The 24,243-nt window shown below is 45.7% G+C and overlaps 2 protein-coding genes across 3 annotated transcripts in view; one reads left to right on the top strand and one right to left on the bottom strand.

The window, feature by feature from the left end:
• Positions 1–2,417: 2,417 nt before the first annotated feature.
• GP6 (glycoprotein VI platelet) lies at positions 2,418–15,349 on the top strand. 2 transcript variants are annotated; one of them, XM_040251918.1, is made up of 8 exons: positions 2,418–2,648; positions 6,344–6,379; positions 6,497–6,754; positions 8,021–8,305; positions 10,041–10,094; positions 11,684–11,743; positions 13,297–13,347; positions 14,891–15,349. In XM_040251918.1, the coding sequence occupies exons 1-8, from the start codon at positions 2,615–2,617 to the stop codon at positions 15,127–15,129; spliced, it is 1,017 nt and encodes a 338-aa protein (XP_040107852.1). In that variant the 5' UTR covers positions 2,418–2,614; the 3' UTR covers positions 15,130–15,349. The 2 variants fall into 2 exon arrangements, with proteins under 2 accessions (XP_040107852.1, XP_040107853.1); XM_040251919.1 differs by lacking the exon at positions 10,041–10,094.
• A 2,421-nt stretch (positions 15,350–17,770) lies between these two features.
• NLRP2 (NLR family pyrin domain containing 2) overlaps positions 17,771–24,243 on the bottom strand; it is a 29,327-nt gene continuing 22,854 nt past the window's right edge. The window contains exons 6-11 of the mRNA XM_040251892.1: positions 23,521–23,685; positions 22,235–22,405; positions 21,725–21,895; positions 21,344–21,514; positions 20,537–20,707; positions 17,771–18,106 (exon numbers count right to left, since the gene is read on the bottom strand). Coding sequence (XP_040107826.1) covers positions 17,968–18,106; positions 20,537–20,707; positions 21,344–21,514; positions 21,725–21,895; positions 22,235–22,405; positions 23,521–23,685 — 988 coding nt within the window. The 3' untranslated portion in view covers positions 17,771–17,967. The remainder of the gene's footprint in view (positions 18,107–20,536; positions 20,708–21,343; positions 21,515–21,724; positions 21,896–22,234; positions 22,406–23,520; positions 23,686–24,243) is intronic.

The following is a 24,243-nucleotide window of genomic DNA, read 5'->3' as shown; positions in this document are numbered from 1 at the left end:
CTCTTCCTCTGCCCTCTGTCTTCTCTGCTGAGGACACTTGGAGCTAGGCTCCGCCTGGGTAGTCTAGGACAGTCTCATCTCAAGACCCATACTTACATCTGCAAAAACCTTTTTATGGGGACTCCCTTGGTGTCCAGTGGTTACGACTTCACCTTCCAATGCAGTGGGTGGGGATCCCTGGTCAGGTAGCTAAAACTCCACATGCCTTGGGGCCAAAAACCCAAAACACAAAAAACAGAAACAATATTGAAACAAATTCAATAAAGACTAAAAATGCTCCACATTAAAAAAAAATCTTAAAACCCCCCTTTTTCCAAATTAGCGCCATTCACAGGTACTGGGGGGCAGACCAGACATATCTTTTAGGGGAAGCACCTCCATTCAACCTACCACAGTGATCTGATTTGGGTTGACATCAGTAATTGTCAGACCCGAGTCTTGCAGGAAGAATCCTCAGGATGTTACTGAACCCAAAGCCCACCACACCCCTGGGCTGTACTTCCGTGAAATGGAATTCCTTCTGGCTTTTGCCTGGAGTGAAGGTCAGCTCAGCTTAAACCCTTTTTAAAAAACTGGAATATAATTGCTTTACAATGTGGTGTCAGTTTCTACCTTACAACAACGCGAATCATATATACATGTATCCCCTCCCTCCTGAACCTCCCTCCACCCCCATCCCACCCTCTGCATCATCACAGAGCACTGAGCTGAGCTCCCCGTCTACACAGCAGCTTCCCACTAGCCATCTATTTTACACGTGGTCGTGTGCACACGTCAGTTCAGCTTAACCCCTTCATGTCCCGTGATCGGCAGCCCAAACCATCCCAACACAGTTCTCAGGCCCCAAAGGGCAGCATGAAGGATGTGACCCCGGCCTGGTCTCTCGTGGTGAAGGGCCCACCCGAGCACCCCCTCCACGGCAGGCCCTGGATCCATGCACGACTTTGCCACTGTCTCCTCTCTGGGCTGCTTCTGCGGGTTTGGGTTTTGTTTTGCCCGTCTTGTTGTAGGTCGGTTTGATCGTCTTCCGTCCGTCTGAAGGTTGTAGCTGGGTTTGTGAACCACCTCAAAGCCTTCAGAGAAGCAGTCAAAGGTGAAGCTGATGTGTGACTCAACGCTTGTGGTCTTCGGGGTTTCTCGGTTTCAGAAAGGAAGCGGATGTTGGTTGTGAAGGTTTGTGGTTAGCATCAGCCGTGGGCCGCAGGTTGCTTGCATGTACGTAACAGACAAATCTCCGTGCAGTCAGAGGTTCTCATGGACATTTGGACCTATAACCCTCCCCCAGAAAGAGAGTGGGCTGTAGAATCAGATTCTGAATTCCGACCCCTCTTCTTGCTAACACAGCCCAAGTTTTTTTTTTTTTTTTTTTTTGCAAGCAGATAGTGGGGAGTTTTTGATTTCAAAAATCTGTTCTTTTCAGCTAATTTGCTTGCAAACAACCCTGGTGAAGCTGATTCCTCTTAATTTAAGCAGCAAGGATCTTTGCTTAAGGATTTTGTAAAGAACAGTGTGGTCGGCACAAAAGTGGGTTCCCCTGAAGGTGTTCACATCCTAATCCACAGAACCTTCTACTTTACAGGGCAAAGAGGGAGCGAGGTGGATGATGGGTTCAAGTTCCTAACAGCCAGTGTCAAAGGAGGAAGACGATCCTGGATTGTCTGGATGGGCCAAGTGATATCAAGAGTCCTGGAGAAGACCATTGAGAGTCCCTTAGACTGGAAGGAGACCAAGCCAGTCAATCCTCAAGGAAATCAACTCTGAGTATTCATCGGAAGGACTGATGCTGAAGCTGAAGCTCCAATTCTTTGGCCACCTGATAGGAACAGCCAACTCACTGGAAAAGACTCTGATGCTGGGAAAGATTGAGGGCAGGAGGAGAAGGGGGCGACAGAGGAAGAGATGGTTGGATGGCATCACTGACTCAAGGGACATGAGTCTCAGCAAGCTCTGGGAGATAGGGAAGGACAGGGAAGCCTGAGGTGCTGCAGTCCATGGGGTCGCAAAGAGTCAGACACTACTGAGCAACTGAACAACAACTTCTGCGCTTGGCAGGCAGCTTCTTTCCCACTGAGCCAGCAGGGAAGCCCTACCGATGTACTTTCCCCCTTTCTTTTTAAAACGTTAATTTATTTGGCTGTATCAGGTCTTGGTTGCAGCCTGTGGGGTCTAGTTTCCTGACCAGATATGGAACCTGGGGGTCCCCTGCATTGGGAGCTCAGAGTCTTAGCCACTGGACCACCAGCGAAGTTCCCACTGTACTTTCTGACTCTATGGATTTCACTGACCCATTGGGGTTTTGATTTGTGAGCCCCCTTAATGAATGTAGGGGGCTACTGGAAGTAGCAGAACACAGCTGATGCCTGATGAGGCAGACGTGCTGGGACCCTGGGCTGGCGACAGGAGATAAGCCAGGCTGGCGACAGGAGATAAGCCAGGCTCCTGGGAGCTTGTGAGCAAGTCACGCTATGGCTCCAGCTTGATGAGTGCTGGAAAGCCAGGCTGACGGGGGAGGAGGAGAGGGCCCTTCACCCCTGCCATCGCACCCTGTGTCCGGCTCCAGCCCCCACCCAAGGCTTCCCTCCTGGGCTGCAGAGCTCAGGACAGGCGAGGAACCATGTCCCCAGTCCTGTCTGCCCTCCTCTGTCTTGGTGAGTCATTCTGGAAAATGCTGAGGGACAGGCAGTGGGCTAGGAGACAAAAAATGTTATTATTATTTTTAATTGCACCAGGGCAAGAGGTAACTTTCAGGGCAAGAGGTGACCTACAGGCATCACCTCACTTATTTGCTGGGTGGGAAAACTGGGACCCAGGAAGATGCTGCTTGTAGGAATTATTCTAGTTTATTTGTGGCTGGGTTGATAAATGAATATAGGTCTCAGAGTGTTGGGCTGCAACCTTCTCCCACTACACCATATTGTTTTGTTTTTAATTAATTAAAGCCTACTTGATTTACAATGTTGTGCTAGTTTCAAGTGCACAGCAGAGTGAATCACACACACATGTATATATAATATATGGATATATAATATATGGATATGTAATATATGGATATGTAATATATGTATATGTAATATCTGTATATGTAATATCTGTATATATAATATCTGTAATATATGTATATATAATATCTATATATATGTATATATAATATCTGTATATATGTATATGTAATATATGTATATATAATATCTGTATATGTAACATATGTATATGTAATATATGTATATGTAATATATATACATGTATATATAATATCTGTATATGTAATATCTGTATATGTAATATATGTATATGTAATATATGTATATATAATATATGTATATATAATATATGTATATGTAATATATGGATATGTAATATATGGATATATAATATATATATATTCTTTTTCAGGTTCTTTTCTCTTGTAGGTTATTACAAAATATTGAGTAGCATTCCTTGTACTCTATCGTAGGTCCTTGCTGTATTATAATTTTTAACTTTGTTTGAGGTGGATTTGATATCAGTGCTAGATTATAGATTTAGCTTGTCAATATCCCTTTAGGTTCTGGTGCCAGCAATTTTGCTGTTTGTGACAATGTGAGTGGACCTTGAGGGTATTATGCTAAGCAATATAAGCCAGATAAACCAATATTGCAGGATCCTACTTATACATGGAGTCTCAAAAAGTCAAACCCACAAAAGTAGAGAGTAGCTTGGTTTGGTGATTGCCCGGGTTGGGGACAAGCGGGTGGAGGGTGGAGGTGCTGGTAACGGAGAGTAGATGATATGGGTCAAAAGGTACAAAATTCCACTTATAAGATGAAGTCAGTTCTGGGGGTTTAAGTCATACCATGGTGACAATAGTTAACCGTTCTATAGCACGTACCTGAAATGTAGATTTCTCACCAGAAAAATACCCCCAAAGATATTTAATTATGTGAGGTGACGGATGTGTTAACTAGCTTGATTGTGGTAATTATTTTACAGGTCATCACGCCATACACCTTGGATTTGTAAGATTTTTATTTGTCAGTCAATCTCAATAATGCTGGAGTAAGAGTCTCCTGTAATAGGACTGGTGGGGAGGCTCAGACGCGTTTTTTTAAGTCTCCTTCTTATCAAGCTCTATTCTGGGCACGTCTGCGCATAATTTCCTTGTTTCTTCAAAGGAATTTTATCACGGAAAAGGACAGAGGCTCCCGGGGCTAAGCAGGAAGGGAGAGCAGTTGTGTTATCGGGGATAAGAGTGCATACCGTGAAGACAAACTGCGCCTCAGTCACTCATGCCTTTATCCACCCTTGAAAGAACTCATGGAGCTCTTACACAGGCATTATTCTGTGCTTTTATTTCATTTTTGGCTGTGCTGGGTCTTTGCTGCTGCGCGCGGGCTTTCTCTAGTTGTGGTGATGGGGGTTCCTCTCTGGCTGCGGCGCCCAGGCTTCTCATTGCGGTGGCTTCTCCTGCTGCGGAGCACAGGCTCCGGGGCCCGCAGGCTTCAGTAGTCGCAGGACCAGGGCTCAGCAGTTGCGGTTCCCAGGCTCTAGAGCACCGGCTCAGTAGTTGTGGCGCCCGGGCTCAGTGCTCCTGGGCACGTGGGGTCTTCCCGCATCAGGGATTGAACCCGTGTCTCCTGCACTGGCAGGTGGATTCTTTACCACTGAGCCACCAGGGAAGCCCTACTCTGTGTTTCTAAATAGACACTCATTTAATCCCCATCGTGGCCTGATGAAGCAGGGCCTCCTGTTATTCTTATCTCACAGGTGAGAACACAGGCCCAGAGGGATTAAGTAACTTGTTTAAGGTGGGCATCCGGTCCCATCACTTCATGGGAAATAGATGGGGAAACAGTGGAAACAGTGTCAGACTTTATTTTTTGGGGCTCCAAAATCACTGCAGATGGTGACTGCAGCCATGAAATTAAAAGACGCTTACTCCTTGGAAGAAAAGTTATGACCAACCTAGATAGCATGTTAAAAAGCAGAGACATTACTTTGCCGACTAAGCTCCATCTAGTCAAGGCTATGGTTTTTCCAGTGGTCATGTATGGATGTGAGAGTTGGACTGTGAAGAAGGCTGAGCACCGAAGAATGGATGCTTTTGAACTGTGGTGTTGGAGAAGACGCTTGAGAGTCCCTTGGACTGCAAGGAGATCCAACCAGTCCATCCTGAAGGAGATCAGCCCTGGGATTTCTTTGGAAGGAATGATGCTGAAGCTGAAACTCCAGTACTTTGGCCACTTCATGCGAAGAGTTGACTCATTGGAAAAGACTCTGATGCTGGGAGGGATTGGGGGCAGGAGGAGAAGGGGACGACAGAGGATGAGATGGCTGGATGGCATCACTGACTCGATGGACGTGAGTCTGAGTGAACTCCAGGAGATGGTGATGAACAGGGAGGCCTGGTGTGCTGCGATTCATGGGGTCGCAAAGAGTCGGACTCAACTGAGTGACTGAACTGAACTGAACTGAACTGAGCAACAGGCTCAAATACAAACTAAGGAATGTTAGCACCAGATCCACCTGATTTACTGCAAAAATGTGCTGCCAGTGTTTAAATCTACCTCTTGCCAGTTGCAGGACTATGGACCTCATGGGATATACTGTGGAAAAAAAAAATTTGTTGTTTATCTGAAATTCAAATTTAACTGGGAGCCCAGTGTTTATTTTTAAATTTTTATTAACTGGCCATGCCACAGGGCTTGTGGGATCTTAGTTCCCTGAGCAGGGATCGAACCTGGGCGCCTGCATTGGAAGGGCAGAGTCCTGGTCCCTGGACCACCAGAAACGTCCCAGGTTGGCTTCTTTCATGTCAATCGTGTGCTTGTGTATCTTTGAAAAAAAAAAGACACACACACAATGATGACAAAAGAAAGGGAATACTTGAAACTAACACAAGGTTGTTAATCAACTATCAGTTCAGTTGTTCAAGCAGTCCGACTCTTTAGGACCCTGTGGACTGCAGCACGCCAGGCCTCCCTGTCCATCACCAACTCCTGGAGTTTACCCAAACTCATGTCCATTGAGTTGGTGATGTGATCCAACCATTTCATCCCCTGTCATCCCCTTCTCCTCCTGTCTTCAATCTTTCCCAGCATCAGGGTCTTTTCAAATGAGTCAGCTCTTCACATCAGGTGGCCAAAATATTGGAGCTTCAGCTTCAGAATCAGTTCTTCCAATGAATATTTAGGACTGATTTCCTTTAGGCTAGACTGGTTGGATCTCCTTGCCGTCCAAGGGACTCTCAACTATATCCTCAATTAAAAAAAGCAAATGCATGCAAGTTTGTCAGCTCAGTGTGCAGCACGCGGGAGATGTGGGTTCACACGACGTCCTGGTGACTGGTTGCTTGCTCTTTCCCCAGGGCTGTGTCTGGGCCAGGTGATATGCGCTCCGGAAGGTGAGTCCAGATCCGTCTTCTGGGTTCAGCCAATGAGAGGGCAGGAGCTGGGGGACGGCCCGGGACGGGAGGGCTCTGTCGGAAGCTGAGCTTCTCTAGGATTTGCTTCGCTTCCAGGTCCTCTGTCCGAGCCCTCCCTCCAGGCCCTGCCCAGCTCCCTCGTGCCCCTGGGGACGCCGGTGACCATTCGCTGCCAGGGGCCTCTGGGTGCAGATCTGTACCGCCTGGAGAAGCTGAAATCTGGGAGGTATTTTGACAAGGCAGAGATCTTCATCTCGAAGATGGAAAGAGACCAAGCCGGCCGCTACCGCTGCTCCTATCAGATAGGGATGCGCTGGTCCCCTCCCAGCAGCCAGCTGGAGCTGGTTGCTACCGGTAACCGGGGGTGGGCGAGGCTGGACGTGGAGTCTCAGGGCTGCGTGGTCCTCTGTTCTGGGCGCCAAGAGGGTGAGGGTGGGGGGTGATGAAGACCCTAAACCCAAAGTCCTGGGGCGAGGGATGGGGGTGGGGATGTTGGGATTAGGGTGGGGCAAGCAAGACGTTGGCCTTGAGTGCCAAATTTAGGGAAGGTGCCCCAAACTCAGTAACCCACATAAACAGTATATTAATGCAATATTAAAAAACCAGCCCAAATCAATGCAAAAAATCTAGGATGTTCACAATAGCACAATTTTAAATAAAGACAGATTTCTAGATTGCCATTCCAAGTCACAGCCAAGCCTGACACGAGAGGAAAAAATGTGCACCCCTCTAGCCACGTTTATGCCTTAAAAAATATTTATTTTGTGGCCACACCCTTGGGGCATGTGGGATCTTAGTTTTCCATCCAGGGGTCCAACCATCTGGCCCCTTCAATGGAAAGGTGGAGTTTTAACCACCTTCTCTCTCTCTCTTTTATCCCCCCGCTAGTTTTAATATTTTTTAATTGAAGTATAGTTGATTTACAATGCTGTTAATTTCTGCTGTACAGCAAAGTGCTCCAGTTATATATATATTTTTTTGAAAAATATTTTTCCCTTATGGTTTATCATAGGGTATTGAATATAGTTCTCTGTGCTGTACAGTAGTAGAACCTTGTTGTTTATCCATCCTATATGTAAACGCTTATATCTGCTAACCCCCACCTCCCACCCCATGCCTCTCCCAACCCTCTTTCCCTTGGCAACAGCCAGCCTGTGCTCTGTGTCCATGAGTCTGTTTCTATTTCATACACAGGTTCCTTTGTGTCATATTTTAGATCCCACACGTAATTGATATTATGTGCTATTTGTCTTCTCTGTCTGATTTACTTCACTTTGTATGATTGTCTCTAGTTGCACATGGCATGTTGTTGCAAATGGTGTTATTCCACTCTTTTTTGGGGCTACGTAGTATTCCATCGTATATATGGGCCGCGTCTTCTTTATCCATTCCTCTGTTGATGCATATTTAGGCTGTCTCCATGTCTTAGCTATTGTCAATATTGCTGCTGTGAACACAAGGGTGCGTGTATCTTTTTGAGCTAGAGTTTCGTCTAGGTATGTGGGAGAGGGATTGCTGGATCATATGGTGAGTAATTCTATTTTTAGTTTTCTGAGGAACCCCCATACTGTTTTCCACAGTGGCCACCGTCTTTAATACTAAAGTTCTCTCCTTTCCCAGAAACTTTCCCCAAGCCCTCGCTCTCAGCCCAGCCCAGCACGGTGGTGCCCGCAGGAGTGACTGTGACTCTACGCTGTCAGAGCCAATATGGTTTTGACCAATTTGCTCTCTACAAGGAGGGGGACACCAGGCCCTTCAAGACACCGGAGAGGTGGTACCGGGCAGACTTCCCCATCGTCACAGTGACTGCCGCCCACAGCGGAATCTACCGATGCTATAGCTTTTCCAGCACACATCCATACCTGTGGTCAGCCCCCAGCGACCCCCTGGAGCTTGTGGTCACAGGTCAGGGGTATAGACAAAACCTTTTCTCCAGCCTTGGCAGTCCCTGATGGAAGTTTCCAGGGGAGGGAGCATGGGAAGTCAGAGGCTTTGGAGGGTGTTTGAGTGTCTGGGTGCTTCTGTAACAAGTGACCACAAGTTCGCTGGCTTAAATTTCTTTTTTTTTTTTTTTCCTGATGTTAGAGCCTAAGATTTTTTTTTTGTCTTTTTTTTTTTTTATTTTTTACTTTACAATTTTGTATTGGTTTTGCCATACATTGACATGAATCCACCACAGGTGTACATGCGTTCCCAAACATGAACCCCCCTCCCACCCCCCTCCCCACAACATCTCTCTGGGTCATCCCCGCACATCAGCCCCAAGTGGCTTAAATTTCACAAATGTATGACCTTACAGTTCTGGAAGTCAGAAGTCTGAAATGGGTCCTGCAAGGATAAAACCAAGGTGTCAGCCAGCCTTCCTTCTGGAAGCTCACAGGGAGAATTCATTTCTGGTGCTTTTTCCAGCTTCTAGAATCACCTGTATCTCTTGGCTCCCACAGTCCCTTCCTTCATCATCAAAGCCAGTTTCATAGCATTTTCTAATCTTTCTCTTTCTCTCTGACTCTCCCACCTTCCTGCTTCGCTCTTAGGCTTTTAAGGACCCTTGTATCGGACCCACTCAGATAATCCAGGATGGTCTTCCCAGCCCAAGATTTTCTTTTTTTTAAAGAATGTATATTGGAGTATAGTTGATTTACAGGGCTTCTCAGCTAGTGTGGTGCTAGTGGTAAAGAACCTGCCTGCTAATGCAGGAGATATAAGAGACTCACGTTTGATCCCTGGGTTGGGAAGATCCCCTGGAGGAAGCCATGGTAACCCACACCAGTGTTTGTGCTTGGAGAATCCCCATGGGCACATAAGCCTGGTGGGCTACAGTCCACTGGGTTGCAAAGAGTTGGACACAACTGAAGTGACTTAGCACACACACATATGGTTGATTTACAATATGCTGTTAACTGTAGGTGTACAGCAAAGTGAATGAGTTACATGTATATACACATATACATACATATATTCACTTTTACATTAATCAGGTATTTTTATTTTAAAATGTTAATTTATGTATTTTTTCTTTTTTTTGGCTGCACCTTGAGGCATGCAGGATCTTGGTTCCCTGACCAGGGACTGAGCTTGCACCCCCTGCAGTGGAAGCCTGGAGAAAGTGAAAGCCAGGAAAATGAAAATTTAATACTGTTTTAATTTGAATGTCATGAATAGTGCCTGGGTATTATTGCCTGGGAATAATGCCTGGGTGATTGGTCTGGGTAAACAAGCGGATAGCAAGGGTCATGGGAGAGGGAAGGGGCTGTTTTGTTCCCTTGGCAGTCCCCATTTGTCCCCACATAGGATGCCTGTCTTTCTCTGGACGTAGTCCATGGTTTTTGCCTCCTCATCTGGTTCCCAGGAGACAAAAGCCACTTTTGTTCCCAGGATCTGTAAGATGGCAGGTCACAGGGACCCAGAAGAAGGGACAGGACTGCAGTTTGGAAAGTAGGGAAGGCAGCTCCAGGGATTGTCATTCATTAACTCCAGAATGTGCTAGGTGTGCCTTTCAAATGCTGTTTAAGACTCGCCGCAGTCCAGTGGTGGAAGCGGCCGTATTTTTAGTTTCCAGGTGAGGAAACGGGTTTGCTCGGGAACCACACATAACAGTGCACAGATCACTCTCTCTCTCTTTTTTTTTCTGATTTCTCAGGGGCCTCTGTGACCCCCACCTGGCTGCCCACGGAGCCACCTTCCACTGCAACAGGTAGGTTTCGGAGCATTTACCCTGTGTCTGTGGTATACAGGCACAGGAACCCCGTTATCCTTTTGCTCTTAGTCTAGATTTCTCGATTTACTTGAATACTGGAGTGGGTTGCCATTTCCCCCTCCAGGGGATCTTCTTACATAATTACAGCACAACAGAAAAACCAGAAATCTGACATTGCCACAATATATATGTATAGTTCTATGTCGATTCATCACAAAGATTCACATAACTAACTACCATTGCATTCAAAATACTGTTCCAAGGGAAGAAAACAAAAAATGCTATTCCATCCTCACAAAGATATTCTCAAGGTCCCCCCTTTATAGACACCTCTCCCCTCCCATGATCCCTACTACTGCTGCTGCTGCTAAGTCACTTCAGTCGTGTCCGACTCTATGCGACCCCATAGGTGGCAGCCCAACAGGCTCCCCCATCCCTGGGATTCTCCAGGCAAGAACACTGGAGCGGGTTGCCATTTCCTTCGCCAATGCATGAAAGTAAAAAGTGAAAGTGAAGTCGCTCAGTTGTGTCTGACCCTCAGCGACCCCATGGACTGCAGCCTACCAGGCTCCTCTGTCCATGGATTTTCCAGGCAAGAGTACTGGAGTGGGGTGCCATGGCCTGATCCCTAACCCCTGGCTAATTTGTTCTTCCTAGATTTAATTTTGTCATTTTGAGAATGTTACATATAAACAGAATCATACAACATGGGACTTTTTGAGATTGTCTCCACCACCTCCCCATCATAATACTCGATGGACATGAGTTTGAGCAAGCTCCAGGAGTTGGTGATGGACAGGGAAGTCTGGCGTGGTGTTGCAGAGAGTCGGACATAACTGAGCGACTGAACTGAACTGATTATAATACCCTTGAGATTTTTCCAAGTTGTTGCATGAATCAATAGTGCTACCTTTTTTCAAAGAAAATTAAAAAAAATTATTTGTGCTTGGCTGTGCTGGGTCGTTAGTGCTGAACGGGCTTTTTTTTCTGGATGTGGAGAGCGCTGGCTGCCCTCTAGTCGTGGCACATGGGCCTCTTATTGTGGTGGCTTCTCTCGTTTCCGAGCACGGGTTCTAGAGCACGCGGCTTCAGTAGTTGCAGCTCCTAGGCTCCAGAGCACAGGCTCAATAGTTGTAGCACAGGGGCTTAACTGCTCCACAGTATGTGGGATCTTTCTGGACCTGGGATCGAACCCGGGTCTCCTGCATTGCAGGCAGATTCTTTACTGCAGAGCCAACAGGGAAGCCCTCACCCTCAGTATATACAGTCAAGAAAATTTTAAAAAGTGTTTTCACACAGAAGCTTGTATGTGAATGTTCATATAGTAGCAGAATTCACAACAGCCCCAACGTGGAAGTAACCCAATGTCCATCAGCAGATGAATGGAGCTGTTTCTGAGGAAGCCACTCAGAAGCAGAAGATGGGTTTATCTTGGTCTTTCTGAGTTTGTCTTTCCTCCGTGTCTGTGCAGTGTGTGGTAGATGAATGAGTTCCAGGAAGATCGGATAGCTCAGAAGGGGCCAGGGGAGTAGGGACTCACGGAACAGACCCGGCATTACCCACTTTCTTATAATCGTCTTGCTTAGAATTCACAGAAACCTCCAGGAAACTGAACCACTCGATTGCGAAGGAAGCCTCCACAACTGGTGAGTAACCAGGCACTCAGAGCTCGCTCTTCCGTCATCTGAGGCTGTCAGCTTTCAGGCTGCTTCTCAAAACCACCTGACTCTTCCCCGGAAAGTCCTCGATTTGAGGGCGAGGGTGGGGTGGAGATGGGCTCTGAGCTCGGGGGCAGAGGAGCATTCTGGGAAACGTGGCTGCCTCCAATATGGCGGCACCGAGGCTACCATGGGGGCACCATTACTTATCTCTACACTGTGCTCTTCTTCTTCTTTTCTAAGTTTACTTTTAATTGAGGGACAACTGCTTTACAATGATGTGTTGGTTTCTGCTCTACAACAACGTGAATCAGCTATACACATGCCCCCTCCCGTCCCCAGCTCTGTGCTGTTCTTCTTTTTCTTTTGGACTTTCTCTCACTTAGTACGTTGCCACAAGAACTCTTCTTACATGGGTAGTAAGTTCTGAATTTTTTTTTTCTCTTTAATTTGTTGGCTGTGCTGCATGGGATCAAACAGGGATCAGACTCACGCCCTCTGCACTGGAAGTGCAGGGTCTGAACCACTGGACCCTCAGGGAAATCCCGTTGGGGTGCTGTTCCAACTTGGCTCTGATCGATGTGTGTAGCCTTGTTCCCATTGCTTCCAGGCACGGTCCTGTGCTTCAGCCCCGCGTAGGTCGTAGTTCCCTGGACACAGTACATCCTCCAGTCCAGTGCCCCTCCCACTGCTGTGCTCTTTGCCCTCGGCTTCTCTAGGGAGAGTCTCCTTTTCCTTCAAGACAGAAAACCTTGGCAGATTCCCTGAGGATTCCTTTGCTATCTTCATGGGGTCCACACACTTTAGGTTCCTGATTTCAGCAGGTTCTTTCCAAGACTCTGAGGAGATTCGTCCCCATCCTATGTTCACAACCCTTCTTGGTCCCCAGTCACTCTCAGGAGGAGTAGGAAAACTGGCCCATAGCTATTAAGTCATTTGCCAGATGGTAAAGAATCTACTTGGTAATGCAGGACACCTGGGTTCGATCCCCGGGTCAGGAAGATCCCCTGGAGAAGGCAGTGGCAACCCACTCCAGTATTATTGCCTGAGAATTCCATGGACAGAGGAGCCTGATGAGCTACAGTCCATGGGGTCGCAAACAGTCAGACATGGCTGAGTGACTAACATTGTCATTCTATCCACATCTAATAAGTGATGAGTCTGAGGTTCAAATCCGAACACTCTGACTCTGCAGTTCGTGTTGTTTACTCACTCAGTCATGTCTGACTCTTTGCAACCCTGTGGACTGTAGCTTACCAGGCTCCACTGTCCATGGGATTTCTCAGCCAAGAATACTGGTATGGGTTGGCATTTCCTCCTCCAGGGGATCTTTCCAACCCAGGAATTGAACTCGTGTCTCCTGCATCAGCAGGCTTTTTTTTTTTTTTTTACCACCTAGCCATCAGAGAAGCCCTTTGTAGTTCACGCTTTTCTTATAAACCTGGAATTCTGCCCCTCAATGCAGCTGTTCAGGATTGGGGTAGAAACAGGGGTAGAAGAGATGGTTCCACTTCTTTACACTTATTGTTTTTGATTCCCAGAAGCTTCTAGGAATATCACTGTCCTTCCAAAGGAGTCAGACCCTCCAACTGGTGAGTAAGTGTCCTTCTCTGGACCAACTTCCTGCCCCCTCTAGCCCATGTCTTTACCCCAAACTGGGTGCTTTCCCTGCAAAGAAGCTGCAGCTCTCTGGTCTTGGGTTCTGGTGTGTCAGCTAAGAAGGGGAGGAGTAGTGTTAGCATATGGAGCTCAGAATTGGGCAAAGACCAGTGTGAAGGTGAAGATTATCTAAAAGGTCAGAGGAAGGGAAATTTCATCTCTGTCCCACCCCTTGTGATAGTCTCCTCTTCCACAATCAGCCAAACAACCAGGTAGTGTCTGTGTGTGGGGAGAAGTTGTATCAGAGGCCTGTGAGGGGGTGAGTGGAAGAAATGCTATTCAAAGAATGGGGCTTATCTAGTCCTGATGCTTGGTGAAGATGAGAGGAATCCTTGAGGAAGGAGGTTGGCATCCTAGCTTGTTATTCTTCAGTTGTGTCTGACTCTTTGCAACCCCATGGACTGCAGCATGCCAGGCTTCACTGTCCTTCATCATCTGGAGTTTGCTCAGACTCATGTCCATGGAGTTGGTGATGCCATCCAACCATCTCATCCTCTGTTGTCCCCTTCTCCTCCTGCCCTCAATCTTTCCCAGCATCACGGTCTTTTCTCATGAGTCAGTTCTTTGCATCTGGTGGCCAAAATATTGGAGTTTCAGTTTCAGCATCAGCCCTCCCAATGAATATTCACGGTTGATATCCTTTAGGGTTGACTGGTTTGATCTCCTTGCAGTCCAAGGACTCTCAAGAGTCTTCTCCAACACCACAGTTCAAAAGCATCAGTTCTTCAGCACTCAGCTTTGTTTATGGTCCAACTCTCACATCCATACATGACTACTGGAAAAACCATAGATTTGACTAGACAGACCTTTGTTCGCAAAGTAATGTCTCTGCTTGTTAATATGCTGTCTAGGTTTGTCATAGCTTTTCTGGCTAGCGGAGAGTAATAGGTTTTCAGATGAAGGATTTGGCTGTGACAAACCCAGTATGTGGCTTGGAGTAGGTTCTGGAGAGGAGATTTTTTTGTTTGTTTACTATTTATTTATGATTTTTATTTTTGACTGGGCTGGGTCTTAGTTGCAGCTTGAGGCATCTTTGATGTGGCATGTGGTTTTCTCTCGAGTAGTGGTGCTTGGGCTCAGTAGTCAAGCCTCACAGGCTCGTGGCATGTGGGACCTTAGTCTCCTGACCAGGGATCCAGCCTATGTCCCCCTGCATTGGAAGGCAGATTTTAAACCACTGGACCACCAGGGGAGTCCCAAGATTATTATCATTATTTTTTTGGATATGGACCACTTTTAAAGTCTTCAAGATTATTATGATTATTTTTTTGGATATGGACCACTTTTAAAGTCTTCATTGTATTGCTTCTGTTTTATGTTTTGGTTTTTTGGCTTTGAGGGATCTTAGCTCCCCAACCAGGGATTGAACCTGCATCCCTGGCATTGGAAGGTCAAGTCTTAACCCCTGGACCACCAGGGAAGTCCCCTTGGAGCTGGGCTTTTATCATCTGCTCCTGTCTCTTCTTGTTCCTTTAGGTCTTGCCCTCCAGCACTACACCAAGGGCAATCTGGCCCGGATATGCCTTGGGGCTGTGATTCTAATTCTCCTGGTGGGGCTTCTGGCAGAAGACTGGCACAGCCGAAGGAAACCTCCGACGATGCACCGGATCAGAGCTGCACACAGGCCACTGCCACCCCTCCCGCAGACCCAGAAACCACACGGTCGTCAGGATAGGGGTCGACCAGATGGTCACAGCCGAGGCTTCCGTCACTAGAATCTCAGGCTTGCTTGCGTCTTGGTCGTGTGAGTGGGGAGGGGACCTAGCGTGAGTGGACTATGAGAGCCACAGTCTACTCACTGTTGTCTTGCTCACTGCCTTTTTTTTTTTTTGGGTCGGACTTCGAGGCATGTGGGGATTTTAGTTTTGTAACCAGGGATTGAACCCACGCCCCCTGCATTGGAAAGAAGAGTCTTAACCACTAGACCACCAGGGAAGTCCCTCCAGATGGACTAATTTTTTTTTTCATTCTATTTATTTTTAATTGGAGGATAATTGCTTTACAATGTTGTGTTGGTCTGTGCCATACAGCAAGCTGAATCAGCCATAGGTATACACATGTCCCCTCCCTCTTGGACCTCCCTTCCCCCTCCCACCCCTCTAGTTGTCACAGAGCACCAGTTTGAGCTCCCCGTGTTATACAGCAAGTTCCCACTGGCTATCTGTTTCACACGTGGTAGGGTATGTTTCAGGGCTGCTCTCTCAGTTCGTCCCACCCTCTTTTCCCCACTGAGGATTGACTTCTGACATCACCCCCTCTCACAGCTGACCCGATCCATCCTCTGCCCAAGACTCTCCCATGCGTCCCCCTTGCCCACCTGCCTTGTGCTTTAAAAAAAAATTCTACTGACGTATAGTTAATTTACAATGTCATGTTAGTTTCTGGTATGCAGGAAAGTGAATCAGTTCCTGAGGTTTTTTTTTCTGGTTATCCCCAAATGTAACCCTCATGCTAACACTGTCTTAAGCTACAGTCTGAAAAAACATCTTTTTGTTTCTTCGGTTGTACCTGACTCTTTCTGGCTTTTGGGTCTTCTATTCTTTCCCCTTTGAATATAATAATAATTATAAGCAGCATGTTAATGACTTGCCTTTATATTAGAAAAAAAGTCCAAAGTCCTAAGCTTATCCTAAAGGTTTGGATAGCTAAATCCATAGAGATAGAAGATGGACTGGTGGTTGACAGGGGTTGAGGCAAGGAAGAAATAGGGAGTAATTACTTGTTGATAAGTCGCTAAGTTGTGTCTGACTCTTTTTGACCCCATGGACTGCAGCACAGCAGTCTTCCCTGTCCTTCACTGTCTCCCAGAGTTTCCTCAGATTCATGTCCATTGAGTTGATGATGCCATCCAACCATCTCATCCTCTGGCACCCCCCTTCTCCTTCTGCCTTTGATCTTTCCTAGCATCAGGGTAATTACTTAATCAGTGATTTTTTTCCTTTTCTTATTTTGCAATGATGAAAACCTTTTGCAACTAGGTAGAGGTGATGGTTTCATAACAAAGCATACTAAATGGCACTGAGTTGTTCACCTTAAAATGGTAAATTTTATTTTACATGAATTTCACCTTAATAAAAAGGAAAAAAAAAAAAAAACCAACCCAACTTTACTCCCTGACATTCATCCCTGTCTGTGTGGAGTCACTTGTCCTAGGGAGGTAAGTGACATAAGTCAGAAATACTTCCCTTTTCCTGTTGCCAGACTGCGGCACCTAGCTGGGTGCCCTCCTGCTAAACAGAAGCCTCTCTGTTGCTGACACAGTCTTCAGATGAAGTCCAGTCTGGCTCTCCCATGAATATGACTCTGGTACACATCTGGGTTTCCAGTTCCTACCAGAGTGAACCTCAGACCCTGACTTTGTTAGGGAACTTCCCCCAGGAGCTGTGTTGAAGATTGGCAAGATCTGGCCCCTCCCCCAACACTGCCAGCCCCCAGGTTGCCTGCCTTCCTGGCGACTCTGAGCTCAGAGCCCTCCCCCAGTGTGCCCTCTGTGCCACTTGGGCTAGAGGAACTATTTAGAAGGAAGTAAGATTTGGAAGAAAAAAAATAGTGCTTAATAAAAAAGTAATTCTTATAGAAAATAACATTAAAAGGAATATATAGATGTATATATCAGAGTCACTTTGCTGTACAGCAGAAATTAACACACCAATGTAAATCAACTATACTTCAATTAAAAGAAAAGCAAAAAATAAAGGTTCTAATAAAAAAGTAATTCTTGCACTGTTGCTTTAAGGAATTTGGGGTATCTGTATGTCACAAGGGAATTCTGGGGGCTGTAAGAAGAGCTATGCATACCATGAAGTTCTGTTTTCTGTGGAATCATTAAATCATTAACATGGAATCATTAAAAGTTAATCAGAGCAATGATGTGATCATGCACGTGCTTCCGGTATGTGTGTGTTAGTTGCTCAGTCCTGTCTGACTCCTTTCGACCCCATGGACTGTAGCCCACCAGGCTCCGCTGTCCATGCAAGAAAACTAGAGTGGGTTGCCATTTCCTCCTCCAGGGGATCTTCCTGACCCAGGGACTGAACTCTGGTTTCCTGCCTTGCAGGTGGATCTGAGCCACCAGGGAAGGCCACTGAAGCACCTAAGAGGGCTGCAAAATATTGTGGGATTAGGAGGAGAAATACTCCAATGAGGAAGACTTGTCAGGTATCTAGCCACACAGATAAGAAATACCAGATCTGGGCAATGACTTCGCAGACAAATCAATATGATCACCAACATTTCTTTCCCATTCCCTCATCCCTGGGCTAAGTTCTCCCTGAATAAAGTAGCTTTTCTCTAAGTTCAGTTGGAATCCATTCATAAATAAGACTTCACTCATGAATGCTTTCACCTTTATTTTCTTGATATACTCAAGATACAGACATTTCATCCACCACAGGGTTAAGTGATGAGTGTATGTTTTATGTAAACCAGAGGCTCAACCATGGCTAAACTAACATCTGGCTAAGCAACCAACAACACTGAGAAGGGTCTTGGGAAGTTCACCAGCACCTTGATGATCTAGGAATTTACTGGGGAATGAATGGCTCCAGGGGGGTTCAGAAAATGAAGTCAGGAGAGGAAGGTCTGTTATCTTTTGGGTCTCGATGATCACTCTCAATAGTCAGCTGTGGGTTGCTTTCCTTCATTTCTCTCAGCAGCTTCTGGATTCGAGCATCAGATTCATCTATCTTCAACCTAGGAGGTAGAATGTGGGGGAGAGAACATTTTCTTATTGCTTTGAGGAACTTCACTCCAAATGCCCAGGTGCCTGGCAAAGCTCATGATTTAGGGATTTACAGAGCAAGGGCCATCTGCATTGGTTATTCTATGCTGCAAAGTAGAGTTCCAGATCGATTTGGTCAGGAAAAAAGATGCTCCTGGGTTAGCATTGGTGGTGGTGTAGTCACTAAGTCATGTCTGACTCTACAGTCATGGACCATAGCCCACCAGTCTCCTCTGTCCATGGGATTTCCCAGGTGAGAATACTGGAGTGGGTTGCCATTTCCTTCTCCAGGGCATCTTCCCGAGCCAGGAACAAAGCCAGGTCTCCTGCATTGGCAGGCAGATTCTTTACCCCTGCGCCACCAGGGAAGCCCTGGGTTAACATTGTGAGGGTATAAAGGCACTGCATAGCTTTGGGTGCTTGAATGATCTTGGGTGATTATCATATCATGCTTGGCACTAGAGATGGAGTTGATGAATACCTCTGTGATGTCCGTCTAAAACCTACCTGTTCTATAACATTGATAACTTTTACTTAGTGAATCCAGGATCAGGCAGACACACTTGAATTAAGCCAGTGGGATTAGCTTTTTATGCTCCTTGGCTACGAGCTTCTAGATAACTGCCACCCCGTATGTGACCTGTGATAAGACCAGTCTCATTTCTTCGATTTGCCTTTTAGTAACCATATTCAGTCATGTGTATGTGGAAATGGGGACTGGGGAAGCAGAGGGAATACTTAAATAAAAATTATAATTTAATTATAAAACCAGGAGACCAAGGATATTGGCTGCCGTGTTTCTGATTGGCATTATAGTCCTGATTTTGCTGGCATATTAATCAAAATCTGTTTTGTTGTTTGAGTTTCACAATATGTCCATGCAACAAGCCTTCAGTTATAAGATGAAAAAGTTTTGGGGGTCTTATGTACAGCTTGGTGACTATAGTTAATAATACTGTATTGTATATCTGATATCTGCTAAGAGAGTAGATCTTATGTGTTCACACCACACACACAAAGGTAACCATGTGAGGCAATGGATGTGTTAATTACATTGATTGTGATGCTCATTCCACAATATAAACATACATTAAAATATTACATTGCATACTTAAATATATACAATTTTGTTAATTATATCTCAGTAAAGCTGACAGACCACCCCTGTCCCCAAACTCCATGTACCCCATCAACCTTAAGCTAGCTTGAGCAGAAACCTTGTCAGCAATCAATATAACTTTTGCTAAAATATAGGCAAACTAGCTTCAAAATATTTAAAACATGACCCTTCAAGGTCAGACATAGTTGTGTCTATTCATGATTGTCAGAGGTTGGTCATAGTCTTTGGTAGAAAAACAAAAAAATAGTCCCACAGATGATCTGTGTGCGGTTGAAAGTGTTGAAGAAATCAGAAATGGGGTGCAAAGGACAGATCAGAAGATACAAATGTGTTACTCTAAGAACAAGGATGGTGCTGGAGAAGACGCTTGAGAGTCCCTTGGATAGCAAGGAGATCAAATAGTCAGTACTGAAAAAATCAACACTGAGTATTCATTGTAAAGACTGATGTTGAAGCCAAAGCTGCAATACTTTGGCCACCTGATACAAAGAGTCAATTCACTGGAAAAGACCCTGATGGTGGGAAAGACCGAAGGCAAAAGGAGAAGGGGGTAGCAGAGGATGAGATGGTTAGATAGCATCACTAATTCCATGGACATGAATTTGAGCAAACTCTGGAGATGATGGAGGACAGAGAAGCCTGGTGTACTGCAGTCCATGGGGTTGCAGAGTAGCACATGACTTAGTGAATGAACAACAACAAAAGCCATTTATTGTCTAGGTTGCATTTGAGGATTTAAAAAAGTTCCCACACTCTTGGGAAGAGTTTTATGGTTCTTTGTTGCCACAGTAGCAAATCAGCAATAGAGCAAGAACAATAGGACAGTGAGCAAGTAGAAGACAAGCAGTTGCTGATAGCTTCTATGATCACAGATTACTTTGATTAGACAGCAAACTCACTCCAAAGAACATGCTTCTAAGTCTGGCATTGACCCATTGGACCTCTGTAACTAATCCAGCCCATAAACAAACTTTCCAAAAACACCATATAAGAGTTGTGATTCCATTTCCCTAATGAGACAACCACTGGCCACCACAACTCCCCCTCAGGTAGATAAACCCTAAGTCCAGCCTCTTGTTTTCCAGGTTGAGTTTTTGTCTCCTTTGACTCATCTTCTCTGTCAAAACAACGGAAGGAACCTATGGGAAAATTATCTCATAACCAGTCATCAATAAATGAAAGTTGAATGTGAGCATTAAATGCCTACAACAAATTCCTATAGTTTGTGCTCCCCCATAACCTAGGATCATGGAGCAAACACTCAGGAGTAGGAGGATCATACCTGAGTGTCTGGAGGGGACAACTTTGAAGTTTCAAGGCATCACACAGCATATTTACTCCACTGGACCCCAAGGAATTTTGGCCCAGGTCCAGTGTGATCAGGTTCTGATTGCTTCTAAGGGCAGATGAGAGTTCTGCACAACAGAAGGGAGTGATGGCACATCCCCATAACCTGTAGGCGAAACACACACATTCACTGATTTACTCAACCAGTGCTCATTGATACCACCCCATATGCCAGGCACACACTTGGGTGGTAGTGGTCTTTGTGGTCAGGGTTGATTTGGGGTCTTCTGTGGTTCACTATGAATTTGGGGATTAAATTTTGTGTGTGGGTATGAAAAATGCCATCCTGGTCGAATTTTTAATTTATATTTATTCTTTAAAGACTTGCCTACTTTTGGCTGCACTGGGTTTTCGCTGATGCGTGTGGGCCTTCTCCAGTTGCGGTGTGTGGGGGCTACTCTCTAGTTGTGGTGTTCAGGCTTCTCACTGCAGTGGTTTCTCTTGTTGGGAAGCATGGGCTCAGGGTGTGCAAACGTCAGCACTTGAAGCTCACAGGCTCCAGAGCACAGGCTTTAGAGTTGTGGCACATGGGCTGAGTCATCCTGTGGCATGTGGGATCTTTCCAGATCAGGGATTGAACCCGTGTCCCCTGTATTGGCAGGTGGATTCTTTACCACTGAGCCACCAGGAAAGCCCCATCCTGGTGGAATTTTTAAAATGCTCAATGAAAATTGTGGGGGAGGTCTGCTATATTGATAGTACCTTTTAGATACAGACTAAAGTTCACAAAACCGTAACTCACCATAGACATCTTAGTTTACACAGTGGTTTCTTCAAAGCCTCACACAGAAACTTCAATCCAATAATTCCTATGTGATTCAGTCCCAGATCCAAGTGTGTGAGGCTTGAATTTTGCTGGAGGAGTGTCGAGAGATGAATGCAGCCATCGCTGGTTATGTTGCAACACCATAGCCTAGAAATCAGATCACATGAAGAAAAAAAATTTCTTTTTCCTCACCAGTGAGACACACCAAAACCATGACCATCTATCTCAAGCCATGGCTTTTTAGATGAGTTTGAAGACACTGGAGACGGTAACTAGAAACTGCCCTACTTGAATCCAGTATGCATGTATACATACAACACACACACACACAGACACACACAGCCAGCACAGACTTACACCAGGGTTTGCAGTTGACATTCAGGGTAAGTCAGGCCCTCACACAGCAGTTTCACCCCACGATCTCCAAGAGCATTCTTGGCCAAACACAGGTGGGTCAGCCTCTGGTTGACAATCAAAGCAGAAGACAGATCTTTGCAATAGGCTTCTGTAAGGTGACAGTTCTCCAACCTGCAAAAGCACCACACAGAGAGCAAGATGGTGAAAACATTTCCAGGACCTAACTTTCTTGGCTGTCTTCAATGACTAGAGTCCTCCGTCACACCCCTTTTGGTTAATTCTCTGCCCTCTGTCAGTGGTGTGCTAGTGATCGTGGTTAAAGGGACAGGAATGAGAGAAGGATGAGACACATGAGCCATCTGTCTGGGGCCAAAAATGGGAGCCAGGCATCTGTATCAGTGGGGTGCTCCATCCTGCTCACCCTGCAATTCCAGGTGTCACCTCTTCTCTTCTCTGTGTGACCCTGCATCTACCACAAAGACGCTCGATGGAAAGAGAGGAGAGACTTACGACAACCTCTGTAGGAAGCATGTCGGATATCTCAGGGTCATGTATAGCAACTTGGCTCCCTCATCCAGGAGCTCATTTGCTGTGAGGTTCAAGCATGTGAGGGACTGATTGGTTCTGAGGCAGCAGGAGAGATCAGCCCATTGCTGAATGGAGGCAGAACAAGACACCAACCTGCAGGAGAAATGGCAACAAGGCATTCATGAGGGCCAGACACTGGATACACAACTGTCTACAGTTTTGTCTCACTCTATGTTAGCGCTTCCCAGGTGGCTCTGGTGGTAAAGAACCCACCTGCCAGTGCAGGAGACTGAGAGACATGGGTTCGATGCCTGGGTTGGGGAGATCCCCTGGAGGTGGGCATGGCAACCCACTCCAGTATTCTTACCTAGAGAATCCCATGGAGAGAAGAGCCTGGTGGGATACGGTCCATGGGGTGATAAAGAGTTGGACCCAGCTGAAATGACTTAGCATGCCATTATGTTAACCCTGGACTAAATTATCTGGAGCAGAGGTTGTCCTAGTGTGATTCCTGGACCAGTTGCATCAGCACCACCTGGTAACTGTGTAGACATGCAAATCGTCTAGAGACTCTAGATGTAGAGGCCAGTGATCTATGTTTTAAGGGATCCTGCAGTCACTTGGAAGATGTCTTTTAACAAATTCCTGGACCATATACCCAGAATTTGATTCTGAAGAATCTGGGTGAGACCTAAGAATTTGGATCTTTTTATCAAGTTCCCCAGTGATGGTGCTGCTACTGGTGGTCTGGAGATGACGCACCAAGAACTACTGATTTAGAAACCCAGCCACCCGAGCATATTGTGCAACTATATTCTATCTGGAGATACGTATTCTATTCCTGGAGGTACACATTCTTCATCATGAGCAAATAAAACTTTATTGGAACATGATATATAGTATCATGATAAAGAATATGCATTTCCAGGAGTAGAATACAGGTAACATGTTTTTCTTTCTTTGGGGGGTTGGGCCACGCTGCCTGGCATGTGGGATCTTTGTTCCCTGACTAGGGATCGAACCCACACCCCCTGCAAGGGAAGCATGGAGTCTTAACCACTGGACCTCCAGGGGAGTCCCCTCCAGCTCATTTTCTATTCTGGGGCATGTGCCTTAAGTGGTGGCAGTTGTTTAGTCGTTAAGTCGTTCCGACTGTCCAGTCAGAATAAAGGATTCCTGCCCCCTCTGATTTGCACAGCATTGCCGTGTAGGTTGTGCTAGCTCTGTTCACAGGCTGAGGGTTTTCAGCATTGGTGAGGCTGATATACCTGAGATATTTCAGATTACATTTGGGGTTCCTCAAGACCTCACACAATGGGGGAAGCATGTCATTCTGGTCGTTTCCTTGAAGGGTCAGATGTGTTAAAGTCTTGTGACCACCAAAAGCCATGCAGAAGTTCCGATAAGTGTCAGCTGGGGAAATATTTTTGAGGCTAGGGAAAAGAAACAGATGTTAGCTGGCATTTGTATACCTATACTGCATACACATAGAATAAAGAGCTGCCATGGGCTTAAATGTTAGAATTGATTTTTTTCATATTTTTTCCTTTACTGACATACTGTTGACAGATGAAACTGTATATTTAAAGCATATGAGTCCATGTTTTGATATACAAGTACCTTGTGAAGTCACCCCTACTATCAAGCCACCACTGCACACAGATCCCCTTCCTTCTTTTCTTCTGTGGTGAGGACACTTATGATGAACTGTCTTAGCAAATTTCAAGTATTCAGAGCAGTAATGTTAGCAGTCATCACATTGCTGTCCATCAGGTCACCAGAACTTACCATCTTCCATAGCTGAAACTTTGTGCTGTTTAATGAACAGCTCATTACAATTAGAAGCTCGAGTTTCATTTTTTTTTTAAAAGCAGGAAATAATTTTAAGTATCCAGTTCTTCTCATAGAAGAAAAAGATCTGAGCTGTTAACAGCTGTCATGTCATAGATGGACAGATGGATAGACAGACAGATAGATGATAGACAGGTCTT

Source organism: Oryx dammah, unplaced genomic scaffold (genome assembly GCF_014754425.2).
Source record: "Oryx dammah isolate SB20612 unplaced genomic scaffold, SCBI_Odam_1.1 HiC_scaffold_13, whole genome shotgun sequence".
Taxonomy (NCBI): domain Eukaryota; kingdom Metazoa; phylum Chordata; class Mammalia; order Artiodactyla; family Bovidae; genus Oryx; species Oryx dammah.
Note: the sequence above shows the minus strand (reverse complement) of the source record. Positions and strands in the feature narration are given on the sequence as shown.

Coding starts and splice junctions, on each gene's coding strand:
- GP6 (XM_040251918.1), top strand. CDS start 2,615: ATGTCCCCAGTCCTGTCTGCCCTCCTCTGTCTTG. Junction 6,380..6,496: donor GGTGATATGCGCTCCGGAAG/GTGAGTCCAGAT, acceptor CTTCGCTTCCAG/GTCCTCTGTCCGAGCCCTCC. Junction 8,306..10,040: donor CCTGGAGCTTGTGGTCACAG/GTCAGGGGTATA, acceptor CTGATTTCTCAG/GGGCCTCTGTGACCCCCACC.